Source organism: Somniosus microcephalus, unplaced genomic scaffold (assembly GCF_052327205.1).
Source record: "Somniosus microcephalus isolate GS21.2 unplaced genomic scaffold, FLI_Smic_1.0 unresolved_chr1, whole genome shotgun sequence".
Lineage (NCBI taxonomy): Eukaryota > Metazoa > Chordata > Chondrichthyes > Squaliformes > Somniosidae > Somniosus > Somniosus microcephalus.
This window is the reverse complement of record NW_028225179.1, coordinates 152,380,204-152,404,805: the sequence shown is the minus strand read 5'-3', so window position 1 is coordinate 152,404,805 and position 24,602 is coordinate 152,380,204. Positions and strand designations below refer to the sequence as shown.

The window sequence follows — 24,602 nt, the reverse complement described above, 5'->3', positions numbered from 1 at the left end:
TCACAACTCCTCCAACAATGAAACAGCCCCTGCCAGCCTACAGCAGGAGCTGGACAACATCCAGACTTGGGCTGACACATGGCAACCACTGTCAACATCCTGGGGGTCAACGTTTACCAGAAGCTTAACTGGACCAGTCATATCAACAATGTGGCCACAAGAAAACTATTTCCTCTGGCAAGTGGGTCGATAGCCAGAGGTCATAGATTTAAAATAATTGGCAAAAGAACTAGAGGGGAAATGAAGATAAATGTCTCCACACAGAGGGCTGTTGAGATCTGGAATGCACTACCTGAAAAGCTGGTGGAATCAGATTCTATGGGAACTTTTAAAAGGCAATTGGACATGTACTTGAAGAGGACTGATTTACAGGGTTATGGTGAAAAAGCTGGGGTGTGGGAGTAAATTGGACAGCTCTTTCAAAGAGCCGAATGGCCTCCTGTGCAGTAAGATTCCATGATTCTAAGAGTAGGGAATAGACTACCTACTCTGTAATGGGAGGCTCAACTCCTCACCTCAAGCCTTTACCATCTATAAGCTCAAGATAGGAGTGTCATGAAATATTCATCACTCAGCTGGATGGGTACAGTTGCAGCACTATAGAAGCTAGACACCATCCAGGACAGGCCACTTGACAGCCTCCTCCATCACCGGTCCATGCTGACTGCAATCATTACTATCTACAGGATGCACTGCAGCAATGTGCCAAGCTTACTTTGGCAGCACATCCCAGACCCATGAACTCTACCACCAAGAAAGACAGGGGCAACAAGTTCAAGGGAACACCAATTACCTTGAAGTTCCCCTCCAAGTCACACGCCATCTTGACTTGACACGCCATGTACCAATGTTCCTTCATTTTCGCTGAGTCAATATTCTGGAATTCCCTATCTAACACCATAGTGGGTCACCATCAGCACAAGGACTGCAGCAGTTCAAGGAGAATACCTATCAGCACCTTCTATGGGAAACTAAGGATGGGCAATAAACACCGAATTGCCCAAATCCCAAATATTTGAAAAAACAGAATGGATGTTGGAAAGGAAAATCAACTTGAGTTCAAGCAGTCACAAAGATTCTGCACCTCTAACCTGAGCCTGAGGGGTAGCTGAAGAGACTGATGGAGTCAAACATGGAGGGTGGCAAGCATAAATGTTGGCAAGAATTCAAGAGGATGGCTTCAGATTTGGTGGCATTATTTGGGAGGAAATTTGACCTCATCCAAATCTTAACGTTGGATGGATAGTTGTATAATACATCAACAGTCTGGGATTGATGGATGAGATGAAGGGAAAGCTGGATGTTATTAGCATACTTGTAGAAGCCAACCTCACACTTCCAGATGATGTCACTGATGGATAACATATAAATAATGAAGACGTAAGGACCAAAGTTGGAGTTCTGCCTAAACCACATGTGACCATGAGGATCTAGGAGAGGATGCAAGAGCATATTTTCTGCTTACGTACTCCCAGTGCATGCCAGGAGCGTATATTGTCAAATTGTGCACTCAAAGCCCAGGATATTCTGCCCATGAATCTTAATTTCCACAGAAGTGGAACGCAAGAACATAAATAGGAGTGGGAGTAGGCCTTTCGCCCTTTGAGCCTGTTCCGCCATTCAATAACATCACGGCTGATCGCCACCTCAACTCCACTTTCCCGCCCTATCCCCATATCCCTTGATTCCCTTAGTATTCAAAAATCTGTCGATCGCTCTCTTGAATATACTCAACGACTGAGCATCCACAGCCCTCTGGGGTAGAAAATTCCAAAGATTCACAAACCATTGAGAATATATTTCAACTCATCTCAGTCCTAAATGGCCAATCCCTTATTCTGAGACTGTGACCTCTAGTTCTAGTCTCCCCAGCCAGGGGAAACATCCTCCCAGCATCTAGCCTGTCAAGCACCGTAACAATTTTGTATGTTTCAATGAGATCGCCTCTCATTCTTCTAAACTCTAGGAAATATAGGCCGAGTCTACTCAATCTCTCCTCATAGGACAATCCCTTCATCTCAGGACTCGGTCTAGTGAACTCCCTCTAAGGCAAGCACATCCTTCCTTAGGTAAGGAGACCAAAACTGTACACAGTACTCCAGGTGTGGTCTCACCAAGGTCTATATAATTGCAGTAAGACTTCTTTACTCTTATACTCCAATCCCTTTGTAATAAAGGCTAACATACCATTTGCTTTCCTAAATGCTTGCTGTACCTGCAGGTTAACATTGTGATTTGTGTACAAGGACACCCAGGTTCCTCTGAATACCAACATTTCCCAGTCTCTCACCTTTAAAAAAAATACTCTGCTTCAAAAGAGAGATACATTGTTGATGTCAACTCCATGCTCACCGATGAGAGGAAATGGGATGCTCAGGAGTTGAGACATAAGGGGATTGAGGGAGCTGATTAATGAATTGAGAAATTTACCCACGATGTCTGTCTCAACAGGTATGAGTGGGATCTGGAGAGAGCAGTGCCATGGAGATGGACTGCAGTCAACAAATGTTGGTGGGAGATAGAGAGCTTATTCTGTTAAAAGCAGGTCAAGGAGGATGAGGAGAAGTGAGCCATTTTCACAATTGCATATGATGTCGCCTGTGACTTTGATTTGCTAAGTCTCAATGCGGTGAGTGGGTGGAAGTTGAATTGGAGGGTCACAAACAGGGAGTGATAGGAGAGATGGGATCCTACTTGCGAGGCATAATACATTCCCGGTCTTTGATAAAGCAATGTTTGGAGATAGATTGGTAGTTGGAGAAAATGGAGGAGTTAAAGATGGGTGTTTTGTGAAGGGATGATAGTAATTTGCAAGATGATGAGAACAATACGGGAAATATCAGTGAGTATGGAGCTGAAAAGAGGAAATTGGATGCTCAGGAGCTGGGACATAAGGGGCTTGAGGGAGCTGATAGACGAATTGAGTATAAGGATGGTTGGGTGGGAGATGGGAAGAAACTGCAGAATGCAGTATGGCTGGAAACTTAATCAGGAAAAGGGTAGCAGAGAGGATGGAAGAGGCTGTTGTGTGGATGGCCTTGATTTTCACCCAAAGAAATCAATTAATTTTGCACATTTAAGAGCTGGTTTTCAGAGTTCACACTGCTGGCTAGGAGGGTCACCCAGCAGCCAGGCACATTGGAAAACTGTAAGCATGCTGCCCTCGACTTGTCATCCATTCCAATTAATGGATAGAAAATCATGGGCCGTGCACCTGCTATTTCCAAATGTGTACTGCTAATGTTTGAGGCTCTCAGGCAGCAGCATGAACTCAGAAAATTATCCAGAGTGAAGGTGGAGAGTGACAAGAGGAGGTCTCTTCAAACACAGTTCCATGTACTATAGTGATTATGATCAAGGGAGTAGATCAGTTACAGTCAAATTTATGTAAATGTTTATTACATTAACTTGCAGATCTTACCTTCACACTCACAAATCTTCTTCCACTCTGAAAACAGAAATAATAAACCAATTAGACTGGAGAAGTTTTCATGGGGTATCAGCATGCAAATAATTCCATAGGAAAAAAAATTCACGATGATTGTAAATTGGAAGACATAGGCCCCGAAATTACTGGGACCCTGGCAATACAAAGCTGCCATTGTGTGGGTGGGCAAGGGAGGAATCTGGATCATAATCTGGGTACATTGGATTGCTCACCCTTTTCATGACCCATTCAAAATTTCATGGCAATTGGACCAGATGCTTTTTGCGTCCGACTCCTGTATGGGAGCACAAAGAGGTGGGCTGACATCACCAGCCAGAGATCCTGGCAATTGCACTCAACATTATCTACCACTGCACACTAGCCTGCCAGGACTTGGTCCCAGGGGAAGTGGGCCTGTTTTGCTTATTAAGACAGTCTGGGAAATGCAAATTTAAAAGTCAGTGCATGAATTTCAATGTCTGTGTTAACAATTTCCTGCTGGTGAAAATTGATTTTGGGCAAGCTCAGCTGAACTGGGAGAAGTTTAACATGTCTTCACATAATGATTGCAACATAGTAACATGTATGTGCAATTGCACACACAAATACACGTTGTACAAAAGGGCTGAATAATTACACTAATTATGAGTATGTAAAATTGCCCTCACTGCAAAATCTTCAATGTTTTCAGAATATAGACTGAAAAGGAAACATTTCATAGAATGTTACAGCACAAAAAGAGGCCATTCAGCCAATCATACTTGTGCTGGCTCTTCAAAAGAGCGACCCAATGTTCCACTTGGGGTACAGTAGCATCGTGGTGATGTTACTGGACTAGTAATCCAGTGGCCTGGACTAATGGTCCGGAGACAGGAGTTCCAATCCCAACACGGCAACTGGGTTAAATATATCTGGAACTAAAAACCTAGCATCAGTAATGGTGACTAAAACTATCGATTGTCTAAAAACCCATCTGGTTCACTAATGTCCTTTAGGGAAGGAATTCTGCCGTCCTTACCTGGCCTGGTCTACATGTGACTCTAGACCCACAGCAATGTGGTTGACTCTTAACTGCCCTCTGAAATGGCTTAGCATGCCACTCAGTTGTACCAAACCACTACGACAAAGTCACTGTGAGAGTAACTTTACCGTGGACTGCAGCGATTCAAGAAGGTGGCTCACCACCACCTTCTCGAGGGCAATTAGGGATGGGCAATAAATGCCTTGCCAGCGATACCCACATCCTGTGAATGAATTAAAAAAAACCCTGCCCAGTCAACCCTGCAAAGTTCTCACTAACATCTGGGGACTCATTCTCACAGGATCATACCTTTCAGTCAATAGCCCAGACTCCTCCATCACCATCCCATGGTATGTCCTATGACCAGAGGTAGAAGGACAGTGATATACAATTGGGAGGGAGTGGGCCTGGGAGTCCTCAACATTAGACCCAGACCCCAAGAAGTCTCATGGCATCAGGTCAAGGAAACCTCCTGCTGATTACCAGCTACTGCCCTCGCTCAGCTGATGAATCAGTACTCCTCCGTGTTGAACACCACTTGGAAGAAGCACTGAAGGTAGCAAGGGCACAGAATGTACTCTGGGTGGAGGACTTCAATGGCAAGAGTGGCTTGGTAGTACCAATACTGACCAAGCTGGCAGAGTCCTGAAGGACATAGCTGCCAGACTGGGCCTGCGGCAGGTGAGAGAACCAACATGAGGGAAAAACTACTTGACCTCGTCCTCACCAATCTACCTGTCGCAGATGCATCTGTCTGTGGCAGCATTGGTAGGAGTGCCCACCGTACAGTCCTTGTGGAGAGGAATTCAGTCTTCCCACTGAGGACATCCTCCATCGTGTTGTGCAGCACTACCACCGTGCTAAATGATTCAGAACAGATCTAGTAGCTCAAAACTGGGCATCCATGAGGTGCTGTGGCCATCAGCAGCAGAATTGTATTCCACCATAATCTGTAACCTCATGGCCTGGCATATTCCTCACTCTACCATTACCGTCAAGCTGAGGAACCAATCTTGGTTCAATGAGGAGTGTCGAAGAGCACGCCAGGAGTACCTAAGAATGAGGTACCAACCTGGTAAATCTACAACACAGAACTACATGAATACTAAAAACAGCGGAAGTAGCATGCTATAGACAGAGCTAAGTGATCCCACAACCAACGGATCAGGTCAAAGCTCTGCAGTTCTGCCGCATCCAGTCGTGAATGGTAGGGACAATTAAACAACCAACGGGAGGAGGAGGCTCCATGAACATCCCCATTCTCCATGATGGCGTAGCCCTGCATGTGAGTGCAAAAGACAAGGCTGAAGCGTTTGCAAAGTGCCAAGTGGATGATCCATCTCGGCCTCCTCCCGAGGTCCACACCATCACAGAAGCCAGTCATCAGCCAATTCGATTCACTCCACATGATATCAAGAAACGGCTGAGTGCACTTGGTACAGCAAAGGCTATGGGTCCTGACAACATCCCAGCTGTAGTACTGAAGACTTGTGCTCCAGAACTAGCCGTGCCTCTAGCCAAGCTGTTCCAGAACAGCTACAACACTGGCATCTACCCGACAAAGTGGAAAATTACCCAGGTATCTCCTGACCACAAAAAGAATTCCCGAGGTATCTCCTGACCACAAAAAGGACAAATCTAATCTGGCCAATTACCGCCCCATCAGTCTACTCTCAATCATCAGCAAAGTGATGTAACGTGTCGTCGACAGTGCTATCAAGCGGTACTTATCGATAACCTGCTTACCGATGCTCAGTTTGGGTGCCGCCAGGACCACTCAGCTCCATACCTCATTACAGCCTCGGTCCAAACATGGATAAAAGAGCTGAATTCCAGAGGTGAGGGGAGAGTGACTGCCCTTGACATCAAGGCAGCATTTCACCAGTGTGGCATCAAAGAGCGCTAGTAAAATTGAAGTCAATGTGAATCAGGGGGAAAACTCTCCACTGGCTGGAGTCATACCTACCACAAAGGAGAATGGTTGTGGATGTTCGAGGCCAATCATCTCAGCCCCAGGACACTGCTGCAGGAGTTCCTCAGGGCAGTATCCTAGGCCTAACCATCTTCAGCTGCTTTATCAATGATCATCCTTCCATCATAAGGTCAGAAGTGAGGATGTTTGTTGATGATTGCACAGTGTTCAGTTCCATTCACAACTCCTCAAATAATGAAGCAGTCCGTGCCAGCGTGCAGCAAGACCTGGACAACATTCAGGCTTTGGCTGATAAGTGGCAAGTCGAATCCCCCACCATAAACATCCTGGGGGTCAATATTACACTATTGACCAGAAATGTAACTGGAATAGCCATGGCTACAACAGCAGGTCAGAGGCTGGGTATTCTGCGGTGAGTGACTCACCTAACTCCCCAAAGCCTTTCCACCATCTACAGGGCACAAGCCAGAAGTGTGATGGAATACTCTCCACTTGCCTGGATGAGTGCAGCTCCAACAACACTCAAGAAGCTTGACACCATCTAGGACAAAGCAGCCGGCTTGATTGACACCCAATCCACCACCTTAAACATTCACTCCCTCCACCACCAGCGCACCTTATCTGCAGTGTGTACCATCTACACGAACTCTGTAGATGGTACAAGCACTGCAACAACTCACCAAGGCTTCTGCGACAGCACCTCCCAAACCCGTGACCTCTACCACCTAGAAGGACAAGGACAGCAGGCGCATTGGAACACCACCATCTCCAAGTACCCCTCCAAGTCTCACACACCACCCTAACTTGGAAATATATTGCTATTCATTCATCATCGTTGGGTCAAAATCCTGGAACTCCCTCCCCAACAGCACTGTGTACCTTCACCACACTGACTGCAGTGGTTCAAGGTGGCAGCTCACCACCACCTTCTCAAGGGCAACTAGGGATGGGCAATAAATGCTGGCCTGGCCAGCGACAACCACATCCCATGAATGAATTTTTTTTTAAACTCCCCAACTCTTTCAAATTTTCCTTTTCAGGTATATATCTAATTCACTTTTGAAAGTTACTATTGAATCTGCTTCCGACGCCTTTGCAGGCAGTGCATTCGAGATCATAACAACTCACTGCATACAAAAATTTCTCCTCATCTCCCCTCTGGTTATTATGCCAATTGCAAATCTGTGTCCTCTGGTTACTAACTCCCCTGCGGGTGGAAACAGTTTTCCGTTATTCACTCTATCAAAACCCTTCATAATCTTAAACATCTCTATTAAATCTCCCCTTAATTTTCTCTGCTCTAAGGAGGACAATCCTAGCCTCCCATCTCTCCACATAACTGAAGTCCCTCATCTCTGGTAACCAGTGAAGATTTAGCATAACTTCCTTGCTTTTGTACTCATTAGCCTAGAAATTGGGTTCTGGCGCAGCGACGGCTTTAGCGCCGGAAGTTAGTGCCGGAGCTATGTCGCGCTGGTCGGGCCCAAAATTCAGTACTTCTGCGCCCAAACGGCTGCCGGCGCTGCTGAAAGCTGTTAGCGCCTGAAAACTGGCGCTATGCGCTGAATTTCGGCGCTATCCCGGCGCTGCGGCGCCCGCTGCGGTGCGGCACGTTCGGGAAGTGCAGGCCTCCTCCTTCCCTTAAGGAGGAGCTGCCTGCACCCGGCCGCGGCCCGCGATAATCTTATTAAAAATGAGCCCGGCACCTCGGACAAGTGCCGGGCTTGCTTATGTTCCGGGGGGGGGGGGGGGGGGGGGAAGTCCGGGGAGTGAGCTGCGGCCAGGCGGGCGGCGGGGAAAGCGGCCGGCCGCCGCGGGGCCTTTAATGCGCCGGCGCAAACTTGTGCAAGGCACCTCTGCCAGAACGTTGCTTGCGGCTGCCACGGGCGAGGCGGCCGCAAGTCAATTTCCCAGTTCGGGCGTGTTACTATGGCAACCGGGACGCTGCGCACACCGATGACGTCATCGGTGCCGGCGCAGCGCTACCGGTCTACCGCGGCGGAAGGGCCCCAGGCAATTTAGGCGCCGGCGCCAATTGCAGCGCTAGGCCCTCTAGCGCCGCAAAATCGGCGCTAAGGGCACTGAATTTCTAGGCCAATGTCTCTACTTAGAAAGCGAAGGATTCCATATGCTTTTTTAACAGCATTATCAACTTGTCCTGCCACCTTCAAAGATTTGAACAGGCAATCCTCTATATTTATTATCTAATACTAGTCAAGCCCCTGAGGCATTGCACATGGGGAGTCGAGACCAAGTGTAGCATTCAGGTCAAGGAGGATGGCCGGGGGGGGAAGAATGTGGCGAGTTACACCTGCCCTCGTCTCGGTTTGGGGGCGGTGGGGGGTGGGAAAGGGAGAGGAGCAGGGCTGAACTCGACCTTTCCTCTACAGGCGTAATTGATATTACAGGTATATATTGACTCCTTTATTATGCATTTTCCCCATTGAGATAGTATGCCATAGGATTTTTTAATGCATTTTAAATGGAATATTGCAACCCACTCCGTGATTTTACGATATAATAGATGGGCTCCATGTCACAATTTCGCAAAGGGTGAATTCTAATCTGAATCCTGTCACTGGGACTGAACAAAATGTAGCCGATTTCCCAGACTTAGGGAAGGACCAATGAAAATAGTCTGACCATGGGGTGAAATACCGGTTTAAGCAAAATCATTAGTACAACCTTGACGGCTGTGTGAAAAGGCAGTAAAGCTTTGTAGTCAGATGATACAAAGCACAGTAGCAATGGGCCAGAATTTGCTGTGAAAATAACGGTGAGGCTAATGGTGCTCCCCATTATTTATGGGTAAACGGTACAGCCACTTCAGGTGAGGAGCAGCTGCGCTGTTAATGTGAATATCCAAAAGTTGCTGTCCGAGTTGCGTCGCTCGCTGATAGCTGCGCAAAACGGCATCTCGCCCTTAGCCTCCTTTTTTTTTAAATAAAAGGAACTTGCTGTATTTGCCCATTAAACTCACCACAGAAAGTGAAGTCTTGTCATTATCAGTGCAAGTACCCTTTAACGTGATAATTGTTGATGACTGACGATCGACCTTTCTGGCACCGAAAATTAATATTACAAGTGTGGAGTCTCATTCCTTCAGGTTTTGAATTTTTCGAGGATGTTTTAAAAAATGTCGACTTTTAAATTTTGTTTTTTCTTTTCCTTTCTGTCTCTCTTTTCTCTCTCTCTTCATCCAATCTTTCTTTCCCTCTCTTTATTTCTCTTTCTGCACATGACTTGGCATTGAGCTCGCCCCTTTAATTTACCCTCCTTGTCAGTCTTTCCTGTGTTTATTTCCCCAATCCTTAAATCTCAGTGGTAAAGAAGATTGACTGTTTGTCCCACTGCTCACTCAGGTCCCAGATGCTCTGTTATCAGCTGGCACATTCAGCAATTTTGTGGGCAAAAAATATTTGAGCTGAAGGGTGCAGGGGCAAGTCTAACTATGCCTTGCGACAGCAAATTCTGACCCTGTATTTCTCATCAGGTTAAAGGAGTTGTTCGTGCAGCAGATGCATCAGTGAATACAACTGGTGCTACAACTTACCAGGTGCATTAATATAGAACAGTTTACGTAAAAGAACATCATACCTGATTCAACAAGAGATTTCCACTGGTCTAAAAAATAAAAGAAATACTGTAAAGACACTTTATTAATCTGATTGTCACAAACATTAAAATATTGATACATTCCCCGCATTTCTAATGGTTTGAGCATTGAAATTTTAGCATGTAGTTATTAGCCTTGGCTCAGTGGTAGCATTCTCACCTCCGAGTCAGAGACTTGAGTACATATTCGAGACTTTATTTCAATGCCAGTACTGAAGGAGTGCTGCACTGTCAGAGTTGCCGTCTTTCAGGTGAGGCATTAAACCAAGGTCCCATCTGCCCTTTCAAGTGGACGTAAAAGATCCCACGACACTATTTCGAAGAAGAACATGGGAGTTCTCCCAATGTCCTGGTCAATATTTATCCCTCAACCAACATCACCAGGACAGTTTAATTGCCCATTTAACTCAGTGCTGTGTGGAAATTGGCTGCCACGTTTCCTACATTAGAACAGTGGCTACACTTCAGAAATACCTTGTTTGTAAAGCGCTTTGGTACATCCTGAAGTCTATCCCTTACCCACCGTGATAATGGCTGGCATCTTTTAGCTATTGTCCTAATGATTGGCTGCATTGAGATGCCTGTTTCAGTTATTCTCAACATTTAATTACACAACCCCCAAATTCCCTCCGGGGTTCCAGCGGAAAAACAGCAGGGACCCGGTTGTGCCGGAGGCTGGTATGCTGAGTGAGATCTTGCATAGCTGCCTCCAGATGAGCCGACATCGACCCCACCGAGGGGTTTGGGTACAGGAGAAGTGGCTGGATCCCTGAAGAAATGGTAATTTTTAAAAATATATTGGGTCGATTCCCTTGACCAGGGGGCCAAAGTAGAAATGGTTGGAATCTCATGCAATAGGGAGGGGAGGGGGGCAGCAGGGGCATGGGCAATACTGAGTAGCTTCTTAAAAGTCGTAGAGTTATACAGCACAGAAAGAGGCCCTTCGGTCCATCGTGTCCGCGCCAGCCAGCAAGCCCTGTCTATTCTAATCCCATTTTCCAGCACTTGGTCCGTAGCCTTGTATGCTATGGCGTTTCAAGTGCTCATCTAAATGCTTCTTGAATGTTATGAGGGTTCCTGCCTCTGCCACCCTTTCAGGCAGTGAGTTCCAGATTCCAACCACCCTCTGGGTGAAAAAGTTTTTCCTCAAATCCCCTCTAAACCTCCTGCACCTTACCTTGAAACTATGCCCCCTGGTTATTGACCCCTCAACTAAGGGGAAAAGTTCCTTTCTATCTACGCCCCTCATAATTTTGTACACCTCAATCAGGTCCCCCCCCTCAGCCTTCTCTGCTCCAAGGAAAACAACCCCAGCCTGTCCAGTCTCTCTTCATAGCTGAAGCACTCCAGCCCAGGTAACATCCTGGTGAATCTCCTCTGCACCCTCTCCAATGCAATCACATCCTTCCTATAGTGTGGCGACCAGAACTGCACACAGTATTCCAGCTGTGACCTAACTAGTGTTTTGTACAGCTCCATCATAACCTCCCTGCTCTTATATTCTATGCCTCGGCTAATGAAGGCAAGTATCCCATATGCCTTTTTAACCACCTTATCTACCTGTCCTGCTGCCTTCAGGGATCTATGTACATGCACATCAAGGTCCCTCTGATCCTCTGTCCTTCCTAGGGTCCTACCATTCATTGTGTATTCCTTTGCCTTGTTAGTCCTCCCAAAATGCATCACCTCACACTTTTCAGGGTTAAATTCCATTTGCCACTGTTCTGCCATATGGAGTAAACCAAAATGGCATCTATGATGGTGAGGACCTTGGGGAAATGCCGAGTAGGATCATCCACTTGGTGCTTCTGGATGGAAATACTTGCATACAATTCAGCCTTGTATCATTCAGTCACTTGCTGCCTCCACCATGGTTAAGGATGGGTATTTTCTTCCTCCATTCATTGCCTGATTGTCCACCATCACCATTCTTGACTGGATGTTTTGGGCTACAGAGCTTTGCTCTGATCAGTTGGTTATGGGAAGATTTATTTCTGTCTATAACCTGCTGCTTTTGGTGTTTAGCATGCAGGTAGCCCTGTGTTGTAGCTTCACCAGGTTGGTGCCCCATTATAAGGTGTGCCTGCTGCTGCTCCTGGTATGTCTTTCTACAATCCCTATTGCACCAGTGTTCGTCGCTCGGCTTGATGGTGATGAAGGAGTGAGGGATATACCTCGCCATAAGGTTACAGATTGTGGTGGTCAACAGTTATGCTGCTATTGACGGCCCATAGCACCTTTATAGATGGCCAGTTTTGGCCTGCCAGACCTCTCCTTAGCCTGTCCACTTAGAATGGTGGTAGTACCACACTACATGATGGAGGGTGTGTAGATGAGACTTTGTCTTCATAAGGACCGTGAGGTGGTCTGTCTACTAATGTTATCGTGAACAGATGTGTCACAATCGGTGGTTGGTGAGGACAGAGTCAAGTCGATTATTTCCTCATATTGGTTCCCTCACCAGCTGACACAGGCCTAGTCTGGCAGCGGTGCCCTTCAGGGTTCATCCAGCTCGGTCAGTGCTGGAACTACCAAGCCACTCTTAGTGGTGGACACTACAGCCAATGTTCCTGCTAAACTGCACGGGCACACAGTCATCTGCAAGGTCCCGTGCAGGCTGCTCATCGGCTTTTACATTGTTGGTACCAAGCACGCGCAAAAATGTGAATGGTTCTAGGCTTGATGTAATAAAAGTCTCTTCTCCCTGCTGGCTATTGTAGTTCTACATGAAATGAGCTTGTGCCAGTCAATCTAGTTTCTAGTGGATGTGATTGTACAGTAGTATGTGCTCATGGTTCTGGACAAGTTATATGGTCAATGTAAATCAGAATGGTCAAAAGGATTAGTGGTGCGGGAAATAGAACTGGGACACTGGTACAGCAGGGTGTTCTTTTCAATTTTGAAACAAGGTGCATTGTTGTATCAGTGTGTGTTAAATGTGTTAATGTTCAAATATGCAAGAGGTATAGGTTGAAATATTTTAGGTAACTAGAAGTTATTCATCATTTAAAAAAATGTATTTGTAACCTGTTTTTTGCAGTTATATATTTATATCAGATGGAAGATTATGCAAAGGTACTGCTCAGAAGGTGAATTATGCACAAAATAATATTTAAAGAGTCAGTTTAATAGCCATTATTTAGCAGTATAGCTGTGCCATCCATACATCTTAATACCAAAGCCCAACATTCTTCGCCGTATTGCAGATACTTCAATGTTAAACCCTTACCGAATTGTTTGATAGACTGGTCAAGTTCTAGTCCTGGAAAAATTCAACAAACATAAATTGTAGTTACAATCAAACAATAGCTTATGTAATTAGATAAGCTTTCACTTACAAACATGAATAAATAGGATTAATTTCCATTTTTAAAAAATCATGCACTTTCTTCTGTACACCATACAGCCACTTCTATCATCTTTAGGTGTTTAAGTGATGGACCGTGCTACAGTTCACGTGATGCTATATTGTGTAATTGGTTTAGTCCTAGGGAGGATTAAGTGGGAGGTGGATGTACAAATTGAACAAAATATTTTGAAGATATTGAAGAAAAATTAAGAGCAAAGATATCCCCACACGGAAAAGAATTAAAATAGCACGATCGAGACCAAAACTATAGTGGCTGAGTTTTTAAATATACAAGGAAACACAAACTGTCCTGGGCAGGAAAGTTGGGTGGGTTGACTTCAGTCGGTAGCTATTGTGTGTTGCCCAATGGCCAGCCAGAGAATCCCTGTGGGATGTAAAGATAGAATCATGGAACTTTACGGCACAGAAGGAGGCCATTCGACCCATCGTGTCATACATCAGAAAGGAAATAGAGGGTGTGTGCCCTTCATTGGAAGGTAATAACACTGAAGGGGAAAAAAATAAGTTAGCAGGAATGAAACCTGACATGTTGACGGGACTTCTGTTTTCTGCATAGATGCTGCCTCACCCACTTAGTATTTCCAGATTTTTTCTGGTTTGTTTTCTACATTTAAGTCTGATTCTGAATTATCCTTTCTCACAACTTGCTGAAGGAAATGTTAAAAGGCACATTTCCTGTAGCACATGAATAATCACAATTATTCAATGGGCAGCTTAACTGCACAAACCTAACTGTATGAAAGATTTATTTTTAATAAATATTGAAGAGTCTTCCAGTCAGCCGACAAGTGGAAATGTAAGTATTTGCATATATTTCACTTAGAATCATAGAATGGTTCCAGCACAGATAGAGGCCACTCGGCCCATCGAGTCTGTGCCGGCTCTCTGCAAGAGCACCTCAGCGAGTCCCACTCCCCCGCCCTTTCCCCACAGCCCTGCAAATCTTTTTCCTTCTATGTTATTTTTTCTTCCAAATTTAACGTGAGAATAAAAAAACCTGGTTCTCTTTCCACATTTCTGTTGAATCCTGAATCTATATTCTCCATTGTCACTTTAGACTGAGACCGTACCTTTGATGCATCTATGTTGTTTCACAGTCCGAAAGATCCCCGTAGCAAAAGTTACTATTAGAAGACAGAGGAGCACAGATAGAAACACCAGCCAGCCTGAGACAGTCGGGAAGAAATCGTCTGCAAAATAAATGTCACCGAGTTAGATAATATTAGCTGTAACATATTTCACAGAAATCATTCTTTTCAAATGCCCAATATTAGCAAAACAGTTCAACGTTTCTGGCCCCCAGGTTAAAGACTACGGTTTCCGCCGGGTGAGTGGGCAGTTCAAACCGCCCAGGTTACTTACCTGTTCTCGAGCCCCTCCGATCCCACCAACCACCATTTTTGCACCAGCTTCTTAATGTGAGACTAATCCACCCGCCCAAAGCTGGCGGGGCCCTTCTTTAAAAATGCGGATCAGGGTCCAATAGCACTATTGCACCTGGCCAAGCTGAGCCAAGTCAGAAGAGGACAGGGATGTGAAGAGGCCTTGAAAGGCAAGTTATTCACTTATCTTTGTGGGGCTGGGAGGAGCAGGTATGCTCCTCCAGGTCCCACAAGGAAAGTTTAGGTCCCCCTACCCCAGACTCCCTGACCTCCACCCTTTCCCCACACCTACCTGCCTGCAGGTGGGCAGCCGTAGGTTGTCCAATTTTCCACAGGCCGGCTGCCGCTTCCTGACCATTCCAGGCAGGAAGTGGACTGGTAGCATATTAATGAGGTCCGGGAGTTAAAATAGCCCTGGCCTGATTTCTGCAGCAGCAGGTGAGTTTCCAACTGTTTTAAACCTGCCCAGAGTTAAACTCTACTTCACAAGAACACTAGAAATAAGAGCAGGAGTAGGCCAGTCAGCCCCTCCAGCCTGCTCCACCATTCAAGATCATGGCTGATCTTCTACCTCATCTCCACTTTCCTGCACTATCCCCATATCCCTTGGTTCCCTTAATATCCAAAAATCTATCGATCTCTGTCTTGAATATACTCGACGACTGAGGGGGAAGGCCGATTTTAATAGGATAAGGCAGGATCTGGCCAAAATGGACTGGGATCAGCTACTTGTAGGAAAATCCGCATCGGAGCAATGGGAGGCTTTCAGAAGGGAGATTGAGATCATACAAGGGCAACATGTTCCCATAAAGGTCAAGAGTGGTTCCAAAAACCACAGGGAACCGTGGATGTCAGGGGATATACGGGAATGGATTAGGAAAAAAAGGAGGGCTTTTGGTAGATACAAAAGGCTAAAGACGGAGGAAGCCCTAGAGGAGTACAAAAGGTGCAGGGGGATACTTAAAAAAGAAATTAGGAGATCAAGGAGGGGCCATGAAATAACACTGGCGAGCAAAATAAAGGAAAATCCGAAGATGTTTTATAAGTATATTAAGGGTAAAAGGATAACTAGGGAAAAAATAGGGCCCATTAGGGACAAAAGTGGCAATCTGTGTGTGGAGCCGGAAGATGTAGGAGGGGTTCTAAATGAATTTTTTGCATCTGTTTTCACTATGGAGAAGGACGATGTAGACATAGAAATAGGGCGGGGGGACTGTGATATGCTCGAACATATTAACATCGAGAGGGAGGAGGTATTGGCGGTTTTAGCTGGCCTAAAAATGGATAAATCCCCAGGCCCGGATGAAATGTACCCCAGGCTGCTGTGTGAGGCAAAGGAGGAGATTGCGGGGGCTCTAACACATATATTCAGGACCTCTCTGGCCACAGGGGATGTGCCAGAGGACTGGAGAACCGCTAATGTAGTACCATTATTCAAGAAGGGTAGTAGGGAAAAACCGGGGAACTACAGGCCAGTGAGCCTAACATCAGTGGTAGGAAAATTACTGGAAAAAATCCTGAGGGACAAAATTTGTCTCCACTTGGAGAGGCAAGGATTAATCAGGGATAGTCAACATGGCTTTGTCAAGGGAAGATCATGTCTGACTAATTTGATTGAATTTTTTGAGGGGGTGACTAGGTGTGTGGATGAGGGTAACGCAGTGGATGTGGTATACATGGATTTCAGTAAGGCCTTCGATAAAGTCCCGCACAGGAGACTGGTCAAGAAGGTAAGAGCCCATGGAATCCAGGGTGCCTTGGCACATTGGATACAAAACTGGCTTAGTGGCAGAAGGCAGAGGGTGATGGTCGAAGGTTGTTTTTGTGACTGGAAGCCTGTGGCCAGTGGGGTACCACAGGGATCGGTGCTGGGTCCCTTGCTGTTTGTGGTCTACATTAATGACTTGGATATGAATGTAAAGGGTATGATCAGTAAATTCGCGGATGATACTAAAATTGGTAGGGTGGTAAATAGCGAGGAGGGTAGCCTCAGTCTGCAGAACGATATAGATGGGTTGGTCAGATGGGCGGAACAGTGGCAAATGGAATTTAACCCGGAAAAGTGCGAGGTGATGCACTTTGGGGGGTCTAACAAGGCAAGGGAATACACAATGAAGGGAAAGACCCTAGGCAAGACGGAGGGTCAGAGGGATCTGGGTGTGCAGGTACACAGATCCCTGAAGGCGGCGGAACAGGTGGATAAGGTGGTAAAAAAGGCATATGGGATACTTGCCTTCATTAGCCGAGGCATAGAATATAAGAGCAAGGAGGTTATGATGGAGCTGTATAAAACACTGGTTAGGCCACAGCTGGAATACTGTGTGCAGTTCTGGTCGCCACACTACAGGAAAGATGTGATCGCGTTAGAGAGGGTGCAGAGGAGGTTCACCAGGATGTTACCAGGGCTGGAGCGCTTCAGCTATGAAGAGAGACTGGGCAGATTGGGTTTGTTTTCCTTGGAGCAGAGGAGGCTGAGGGGGGACATGATTGAGGTGTACAAAATTGTGAGGGGCATAGATAGGATGGATGCTGAGGAGCTTTTCCCCTTAGTAGAGGGGTCAATAACTAGGGGGCATAGATTCAAGGTAAAGGGCGGGAGGTTTAGAGGGGATTTGAGAAAGAACTTTTTCACCCAGAGGGTGGTTGGAGTCTGGAACTCACTGCCTGAAAGGGTTGTGGAGGCAGAAACCCTCACAACATTTAAGAAGCATTTGGATGAGCATTTGAAATGCCATAGCATACAAGGCTATGGGCCAAATGCTGGAATATGGGATTAGATTAGACAGGGCTTGATGGCCGGCATGGACACGATGGGCCGAAGGGCCTCTATCCGTGCTGTATTACTCTATGACTCTATGAGCCTCCACAGTCCTCTGGGGTAGAGAATTCCACTGCCCACTAGGATTTTGACAGCTGAGGCCTTCAAACAGTAACTTTAAATGAAAATATTAAAGCATACAAAAAAAAATTAATTGACTAAACTTCAATTTTATTGTGAAATGTGTTCAAATCCCACTGAGAATTTGAATTCAGTTCATTTTACGGTAAAATTTCATTTCATTTTTTTTCAAACAGTAAAAGTGGCCATGAAGCAGTCAGATTGTCATAAAAACCCAATTATTTCACTAATGTCCTTTAGGGAAGGAAACCTGCCATCTTGATCTGGCCGAACAGTTGCAACTCTGTTGGACGGAGTATCAATCAGGAAATAGTTGAGGCTTGTAATAAGGGAGCATCTATAATTATGGGGGATTTTAACTATCATATTAATTGGACAAATCAAATTGGGCAGGGCTGCCTTGAGGATGAGTTCATTGAGTGTATTAGGGATGGGTTTCTTGAGCAGTATGTAACTGAACCGACCAGGGGGCAAGCAACCTTAGATCTGGTCCTGTGTAACGAGACAGGATTAATTTAAAATGTCCTAGTAAAGGATCCCCTTGGAATGAGTGACCATAACATGGTTGAATTCCATATTCAATTAGAGGGTGAGAAGGTTGGATCTCAAACAAGCGTGCTAAGCTTGAATAAAGGAGACTATGAAGGTATGAGAGCGGAATTGAGTAGAGTGGATTGGGAAAATAGATTAAAGGGTAAGACGATACATGATCAGTGGTGTACATTTAAGGAGTTATTTTACAACTTCCAAAATAAAAATATTCCACTGAGAAGAAAAGGGTGTAAAAGAAAAGACAGCCATCCGTGGCTAAGTAAAGAAATTAAGGATAGTATTCGACTAAAAACAAGGGCATATAAGGTAGCCAAATCTAGTGGGAGGATAGAGGATTGGGAAAACTTTAAAAGACAGCAAAAAATAACAAAAAGATTGATTAAGAAAGGGAAGATAGATTATGAAAGTAAATTAGCAAAAAATATAAAAACAGATAGTAAGAGTTTTTATAATTATATAAAAAGTAAAAAGGGTGGCTAAAGTAAATGTTGGTCCCTTAGAGGATGAGACCGGGAAATTAATGGTGGGAAATATGGAGATGGCAAAAACACTGAATGAATATTTTGTATCAGCCTTTACAGTAGAAGACACTAAGAATATCCCAACACTGGACAAACAGGGGGCTATGGGGGGGGGAGGAGCTAAACACGATCAAAATCACTAAGGAAGTGGTACTCGGTAAAATAATGGGACTCAAGGCGGATACATCACCTGGACCTGATGGCTTACATCCTAGGGTCTTGAGGGAAGTGGCGGTAGGGGTTGTGGATGCATTGGTAATAATTTTCCAAAACTCCCTGGACTCAGCAAAGGTCCCGGCACACTGGAAAACTGCTAATGTGACGCCCTTATTTAAAAAGGGCAGTAGACAGAAGGCTGGAATCTATAGACCGGTTAGCCTAACATCTGTGGTAGGTAAAATATTGGAGTCCATTATTAAGGAGACAGTAACAGGACATTTGGATAATCATAATTTAATAGGACAAAGTCAGCATGGTTTTATGAAGGGGAAGTCATGTTTGACAAATTTGCTGGAGTTCTTTGAGGAAGTAACATATAGGGTCGATAAAGGGGAACCAGTGGACGTAGTGTATTTAGACTTCCAAAAGGCATTTGACAAGGTGCCACACAAAAGATTATTGCTTAAGATAAAAAATCACAGGATTGGGGGTAATATTCTGGCATGGATAGAGGATTGGCTATCTAACAGAAGGCAGAGAGTTGGGATAAATGGTTTATTCTCGGACTGGCAATCAGTAACTAGTGGTGTTCCACAGGGGTCAGTGCTGGGTCCCCAACTCTTTACAATCTATATTAACGATTTGGAGGAGGGGACCGAGTGTAACATATCAAAGTTTGCAGATGATGCTAAGATGGGAGGGAAAGTAGTGAGTGAGGAGGACATAAAAAACCTGCAAGGGGACATAGACAGGCTAAGTAAGTGGGCAGAGATTTGGCAGATGGAATACAATACTGGAAAGTGTGAGGTTATGCACTTTGGCAGGAAAAATCGTGGAGCAAGTTATTATCTTAATGGCAAGAAACTGGAAAGTACTGAAGTACAAAGGGATCTGGGGGTCCTGGTGCACGAAACTCAAAAGGTTAGTATGCAGGTGCAGCAAGTGATTAAGAAGGCCAATGGAATGTTGGTGTTCATTGCTAGGGGGATAGAATATAAAAATAGGGAGGTATTCCTTCAGTTGTACAAGGTATTGGTGAGACTGCACCTGGAATACTGCATACAGTTTTGGTGTCCATACTTAAGAAAAGACATACTTGCTCTCGAGTCAGTACAAAGAAGGTTCACTCGGTTAATCCCGGGGATGAGGGGACGGACATACGAGGAGAGGTTGAGTAGATTGGGACTCTACTCATTGGAGTTCAGAAGAATGAGAGGCGATCTTATTGAAACATATAAGATTGTGAAGGGGTTGGATCGGGTGGATGCGGGGAGGATGTTCCCGATGATGGGTGAAACTAGAACTAGGGGGCATAGTCTTAGAATAAGGGGCTGCTCTTTCAAAACTGAGATGAGGAGGAACTACTTCACTCAGAGGGTGGTAGGTCCATGGAATATGCTGCCCCAAAAAGCTGTAGAAGCTACATCATTACATAAATTTAAAACAGAAATAGACAGTTTCCTAGAAGTAAAGGGAATTAAGGGTTATGGGGAGCGGGCAGGAATTTGGACATGAGTCTAGGTTCGGATCGGTCATGGCCCTGTGGGTAGCGGAGCGGGGCCGTGTAGCCTGATCCTGCTCCTATTTCGTGTGTCGAATTCTGTTAGATTCAGGAGATGGTTCTGTGATAGTAGATTGGCGGTTAGGATCAGATCAGCCATGATCTTATTGAATGGCGGAGCAGGCTCGAGGGGCCGATTGGCCTACTCCTGCTCCTATTTCTTATGTTCTTATGTATATGTGACTCCAGTTCTACACCAACAGGTTGACTTTTAACTGCCCTCTAAAATGGCCTAGCAAGCCACTCAGTTTTAGCAAACAGCTACAAAGAACTGCAGTGATTTTTTTAAATATATATTCGTTCCTGGGATGTGGCGTCGCTGGCAAAGCCAGCATTTATTCCCCATCCCTAATTGCCCTCGAGAAGGTGGTGGTGAGCCTCCGTCTTGAACCACTGCAGTCCGTGTGGTGAAGACACTCCCACAGTGCTGTTAGGGAGTGAGTTCCAGGATTTTGACCCAGCGACGATGAAGTAACGGCGTTATATTTCCAAGTCAGGATGGTGTGTGACTTGGAGGGGAATTTAGAGGTGATGGTGTTCTCATGCGCCTGCTGCCCTTGGTGGTAGAGGTCGTGGGTTTGGGAGGTGCTGCCGAAGAAGTCTTGGCGAGTTGCTGCAGTGCATCTTGTAGATGGTACACCCTGCAGCCACGGTACGCCGGTGGCGGAGGGAGTGAATGTTTAAGATGGTGGACAGGGAAGCACCACCTTCATTTTTAAAGCTCCAGTGCAGCTTGTGCACTCGAGTGAAGCGAGCCTCTCACTCCCCCAGCATCAGGTTGCTGCTCACAGTACATTTCAAGCGCTTGGCCTCTGCACCTGACTTTCCACTTCCACCCATGCTCAGCATGTGCTTATGACCAGGAGCAGAAAATCTCTCCTGTCCTACTTAACCCTACAGTGTAATGAAGATTACAGCATCTTTACAGAGCAAGAAAGAAAAGAAAAATTTCAGATACATACCGACAGAAACAAATGCAACACAAGTGAACACTGAAGAGGAGAATTTTGCAAATAAAATACATAAAATGAAGAATATAAATTAGAAAGGTAAAAAGTGCAGTGTTTTTAAACAGCCCTGTTGGAGAAAAAGAAAGATGATCAATATTTAATCTGTTGCTGGAACAAATAAACAAAGCCTGCTTTAAGCACCAACATGTAACAGTAAGTTAAGATTATAATCTCCAGAAGCCAGAGGTACTTGGGAAGAACTCACAAGAAAATAAACAACATCACTTCCATGGGGGCAAAGTTTTTAAAAAATAATTCTGTCTTTGGCTGTAACAGTCCACCCCACTTGGCTATTTCTGGTCCTGGTGGGATAGACCCAGGAAGCACGGCAAATGGCACAATTGCCCACCCACTTTGTAAGAAGTCGCAATAATTTACAGTTCTGAAGATTAATTTTTTTGATTAAAGAATCCCTGGGCGTTGTGCTTTTAAATTTCATGGGATAAAAATGGCTGTCATACCACATGGCCGAAGACAAAGGGGCTTGGAATGCAGCTTTCTGTGTCTGGAAGTAAGGTTCAATGGAGACAAAATGTTACCACAGGACAATGCTTTGTTTACAAAGCAATTGAATGCTATTAGCATTTGTTTGTATATCGAGTGGATACATCTAAACTGCAGAAGAGACTTTTGTATCTTGAATGGGATCCGTTTAAGAATTGAACGGGTCTAAATCACCTAGCATTCTGGACAATAAAGCAGTTGTATTTCCCTTTTGTTTCAGCCCAGGGAGCTCCGGAAGACACATTAACCCAGTCCAACCACTCTGAGTTAGCCAATCACAGCTTTCTCTTGTGTATTGGACCCTTTGTGCGGGGACTTTTGCACACAGCCCTTGCAGGGCAGAACGGCAGGAGCTCACCAGGTATAAAGATAGCTGCTGAGAAGCTATCTCTCTCTCTCTCTTTTTACTTCGCTGGACCACAGGTGAGCAGGGTGTTCTGACTCCTCAACAAGACAACCCAGCAGGAGTTTGGGGTGGTGATTTGAGGGTAATTGCTAAGATTGTTTAAGTAACATTGTAGTCATTGTATCCCTCGTTTTTGCCGTCTGTACCCCCTTGTTATACACTTTTACTGCAATTACTGTGTTCATGTGGTATAGTTTATTCCTTTGATTGTAGTTTTAGGTAATAAAACTTGATTTTTCTCTCATCCAAACCACTTGTCCATTTTAATATCATTAATTATACGTTCCTCCACTCAGAACTGAAGGAGGGGTAGCGATTCGAAACTGCTGTTTGGGAATTGGTCAGAGCTCAGAGGCAAAGGCTGCTGGCCAGCTAAATTACCATAAACCAGTTAAAAGAAGCCCCCGCTTACACCTTTATGTAAATGATTCCAGTCCTGGGATATGGAATAGTCTACGTCAGTAAGTCCCACCAGGCCACATTTTCGGCAGTGAACCAATAACCAGGAATTTCAGGACCAACTTGTTTACAAAAATATACTGGGGTAAATCAATCATCAAGTGCAATTAATACCAAAGACTGTTCCCACAATAACTGTAACATGAGAATAGGAGGATAGAGCAGATGAATGCGTGGCTAAAGAGTTGGTGCAGGAGGGAGGGCTTTAGTTTCCTGGATCACTGGGCCTGCTTCTGGGGAAGGTGGGACTTGTACAAGTCGGATGGGTTGCACCTGAACCAGAACGGGACAAATATCCTTGTGGGGAGGTTTGCTAGCACCGTTCGGGGGGGTTTAAACTAAAATGGCAGGGGGTTGGGAACCTGAGCAGGGAGACAGAGGAAAGGGCAACAGGGATAAAAGCAAAAGATAGGAAGGAGAAAAACAAAAGTGGCAGTCAGAGAAATCAACGGTTTAAATCAAACGTGGCCACAGTAAATAATAATTCTAATAGGTCTAAGAGCGTTAAAAAAACAAGCCTGAAGGCTTGTCTTAATGCGAGGAGCATTTGTAATAAGGTGGACGAATTGGCTGCGCAAATAAAGGTAAACGAATATGATTTGGTTGGGATTACGGAAACGTGGCTCAAGGATGGCCAAGACTGGGATCTCAACATCCAGGGGTATTCGATATTCAGGAAAGATAGGCAAAAAGGAAAGGGAGGTGGGGTAGCATTACTGGTTAAAGAAGGGATTAATACAATTGTAATGAAGGATATTAGCTCTGATGATGTGGAATCTGTATGGGTAGAATTGAGAAATACTAAGGGGAAAAAAACATTAGTGGGAGTGGTATATAGACCTCCAAACAGTAAGGCGGAGGTTGGGGATGGCATTAAAAGGGAAATTAAAGAAGCGTGCAATAAGGGCACAGCAGTCATCATGGGTGACTTTAATCTACATATAGATTGGGCCAACCAAATTAGTAACAATACTGTGGAGGAGGAATTCCTGGAGTGTTTACGGGATGGTTTCCTGGACCAATATGTCGAGGAACCAACCAGAGATCAGGCCATCTTAGACTGGGTATTATGTAACGACAAAGGATTAATTAGCAATCTTGTTGTACGAGGCCCCTTGGGTCAGAGCGATCATAATATGATCGAATTCTTCATTAAGATGGAGAATGAAGTAGTTGACTCAGAGGCAAGGGTCCTCAATTTAAATAAAGGAAACTACGATGGTCTGAGGAGCGAGTTGGGTAGGATTGAATGAGGAATGGCACTCAAAGGGTTGACGGTGGATAGGCAATGGCAAACATTCAAAGACCGAATGGATGAGCTACAGAATTTGTTCATCCCAGTTTGGCATAAAAATAAAACAAAAAAGGTGACTCAACCGTGGCTAACAAGGGAAATTAGGGATAGCATAAGATCCAAGGGGAGGACATATAAATTGGCCAGCAAAAGCAATAATCCTGAGGATTGGGAGCAGTTTAGGATTCAACAAAGGAGGACAAAGGGGTTAATTAAGAAGGGGAAAATAGAATATGAGAGTAAGCTTGCAGGGAACATAAAAACTGACTGTAAAAGCTTTTATAGATATGTGAAGAGAAAAAGATTGGTGAAGTCAAGTGTACGTCCCTTGCAGTCAGAATCAGGGGAATTTATAATGGGAAACAAAGAAATGGCAGACCAACTAAATACATATTTTGGTTCTGTCTTCACAAAGGAGGACACAAATAACCTCCCAGAGATGCCAGGGAACATAGGGTCTGATGAAAGGGTGGAACTGAAAGAAATCAG

At 45.0% G+C, this 24,602-nt stretch overlaps 1 protein-coding gene across 2 annotated transcripts in view; it reads right to left on the bottom strand.

The window, feature by feature from the left end:
• The window catches only part of LOC147096267 (butyrophilin subfamily 3 member A3-like), a 42,968-nt gene that overhangs the window by 5,141 nt on the left and 13,225 nt on the right, over positions 1-24,602 (bottom strand). For both annotated transcript variants that reach the window (XM_085975123.1, XM_085975124.1), the window contains 4 exons: positions 14,437-14,556; positions 13,226-13,258; positions 9,979-10,005; positions 3,422-3,448 (listed from right to left, as the gene is read on the bottom strand). In XM_085975123.1, coding sequence (XP_085831249.1) covers positions 3,422-3,448; positions 9,979-10,005; positions 13,226-13,258; positions 14,437-14,556 — 207 coding nt within the window. The remainder of the gene's footprint in view (positions 1-3,421; positions 3,449-9,978; positions 10,006-13,225; positions 13,259-14,436; positions 14,557-24,602) is intronic.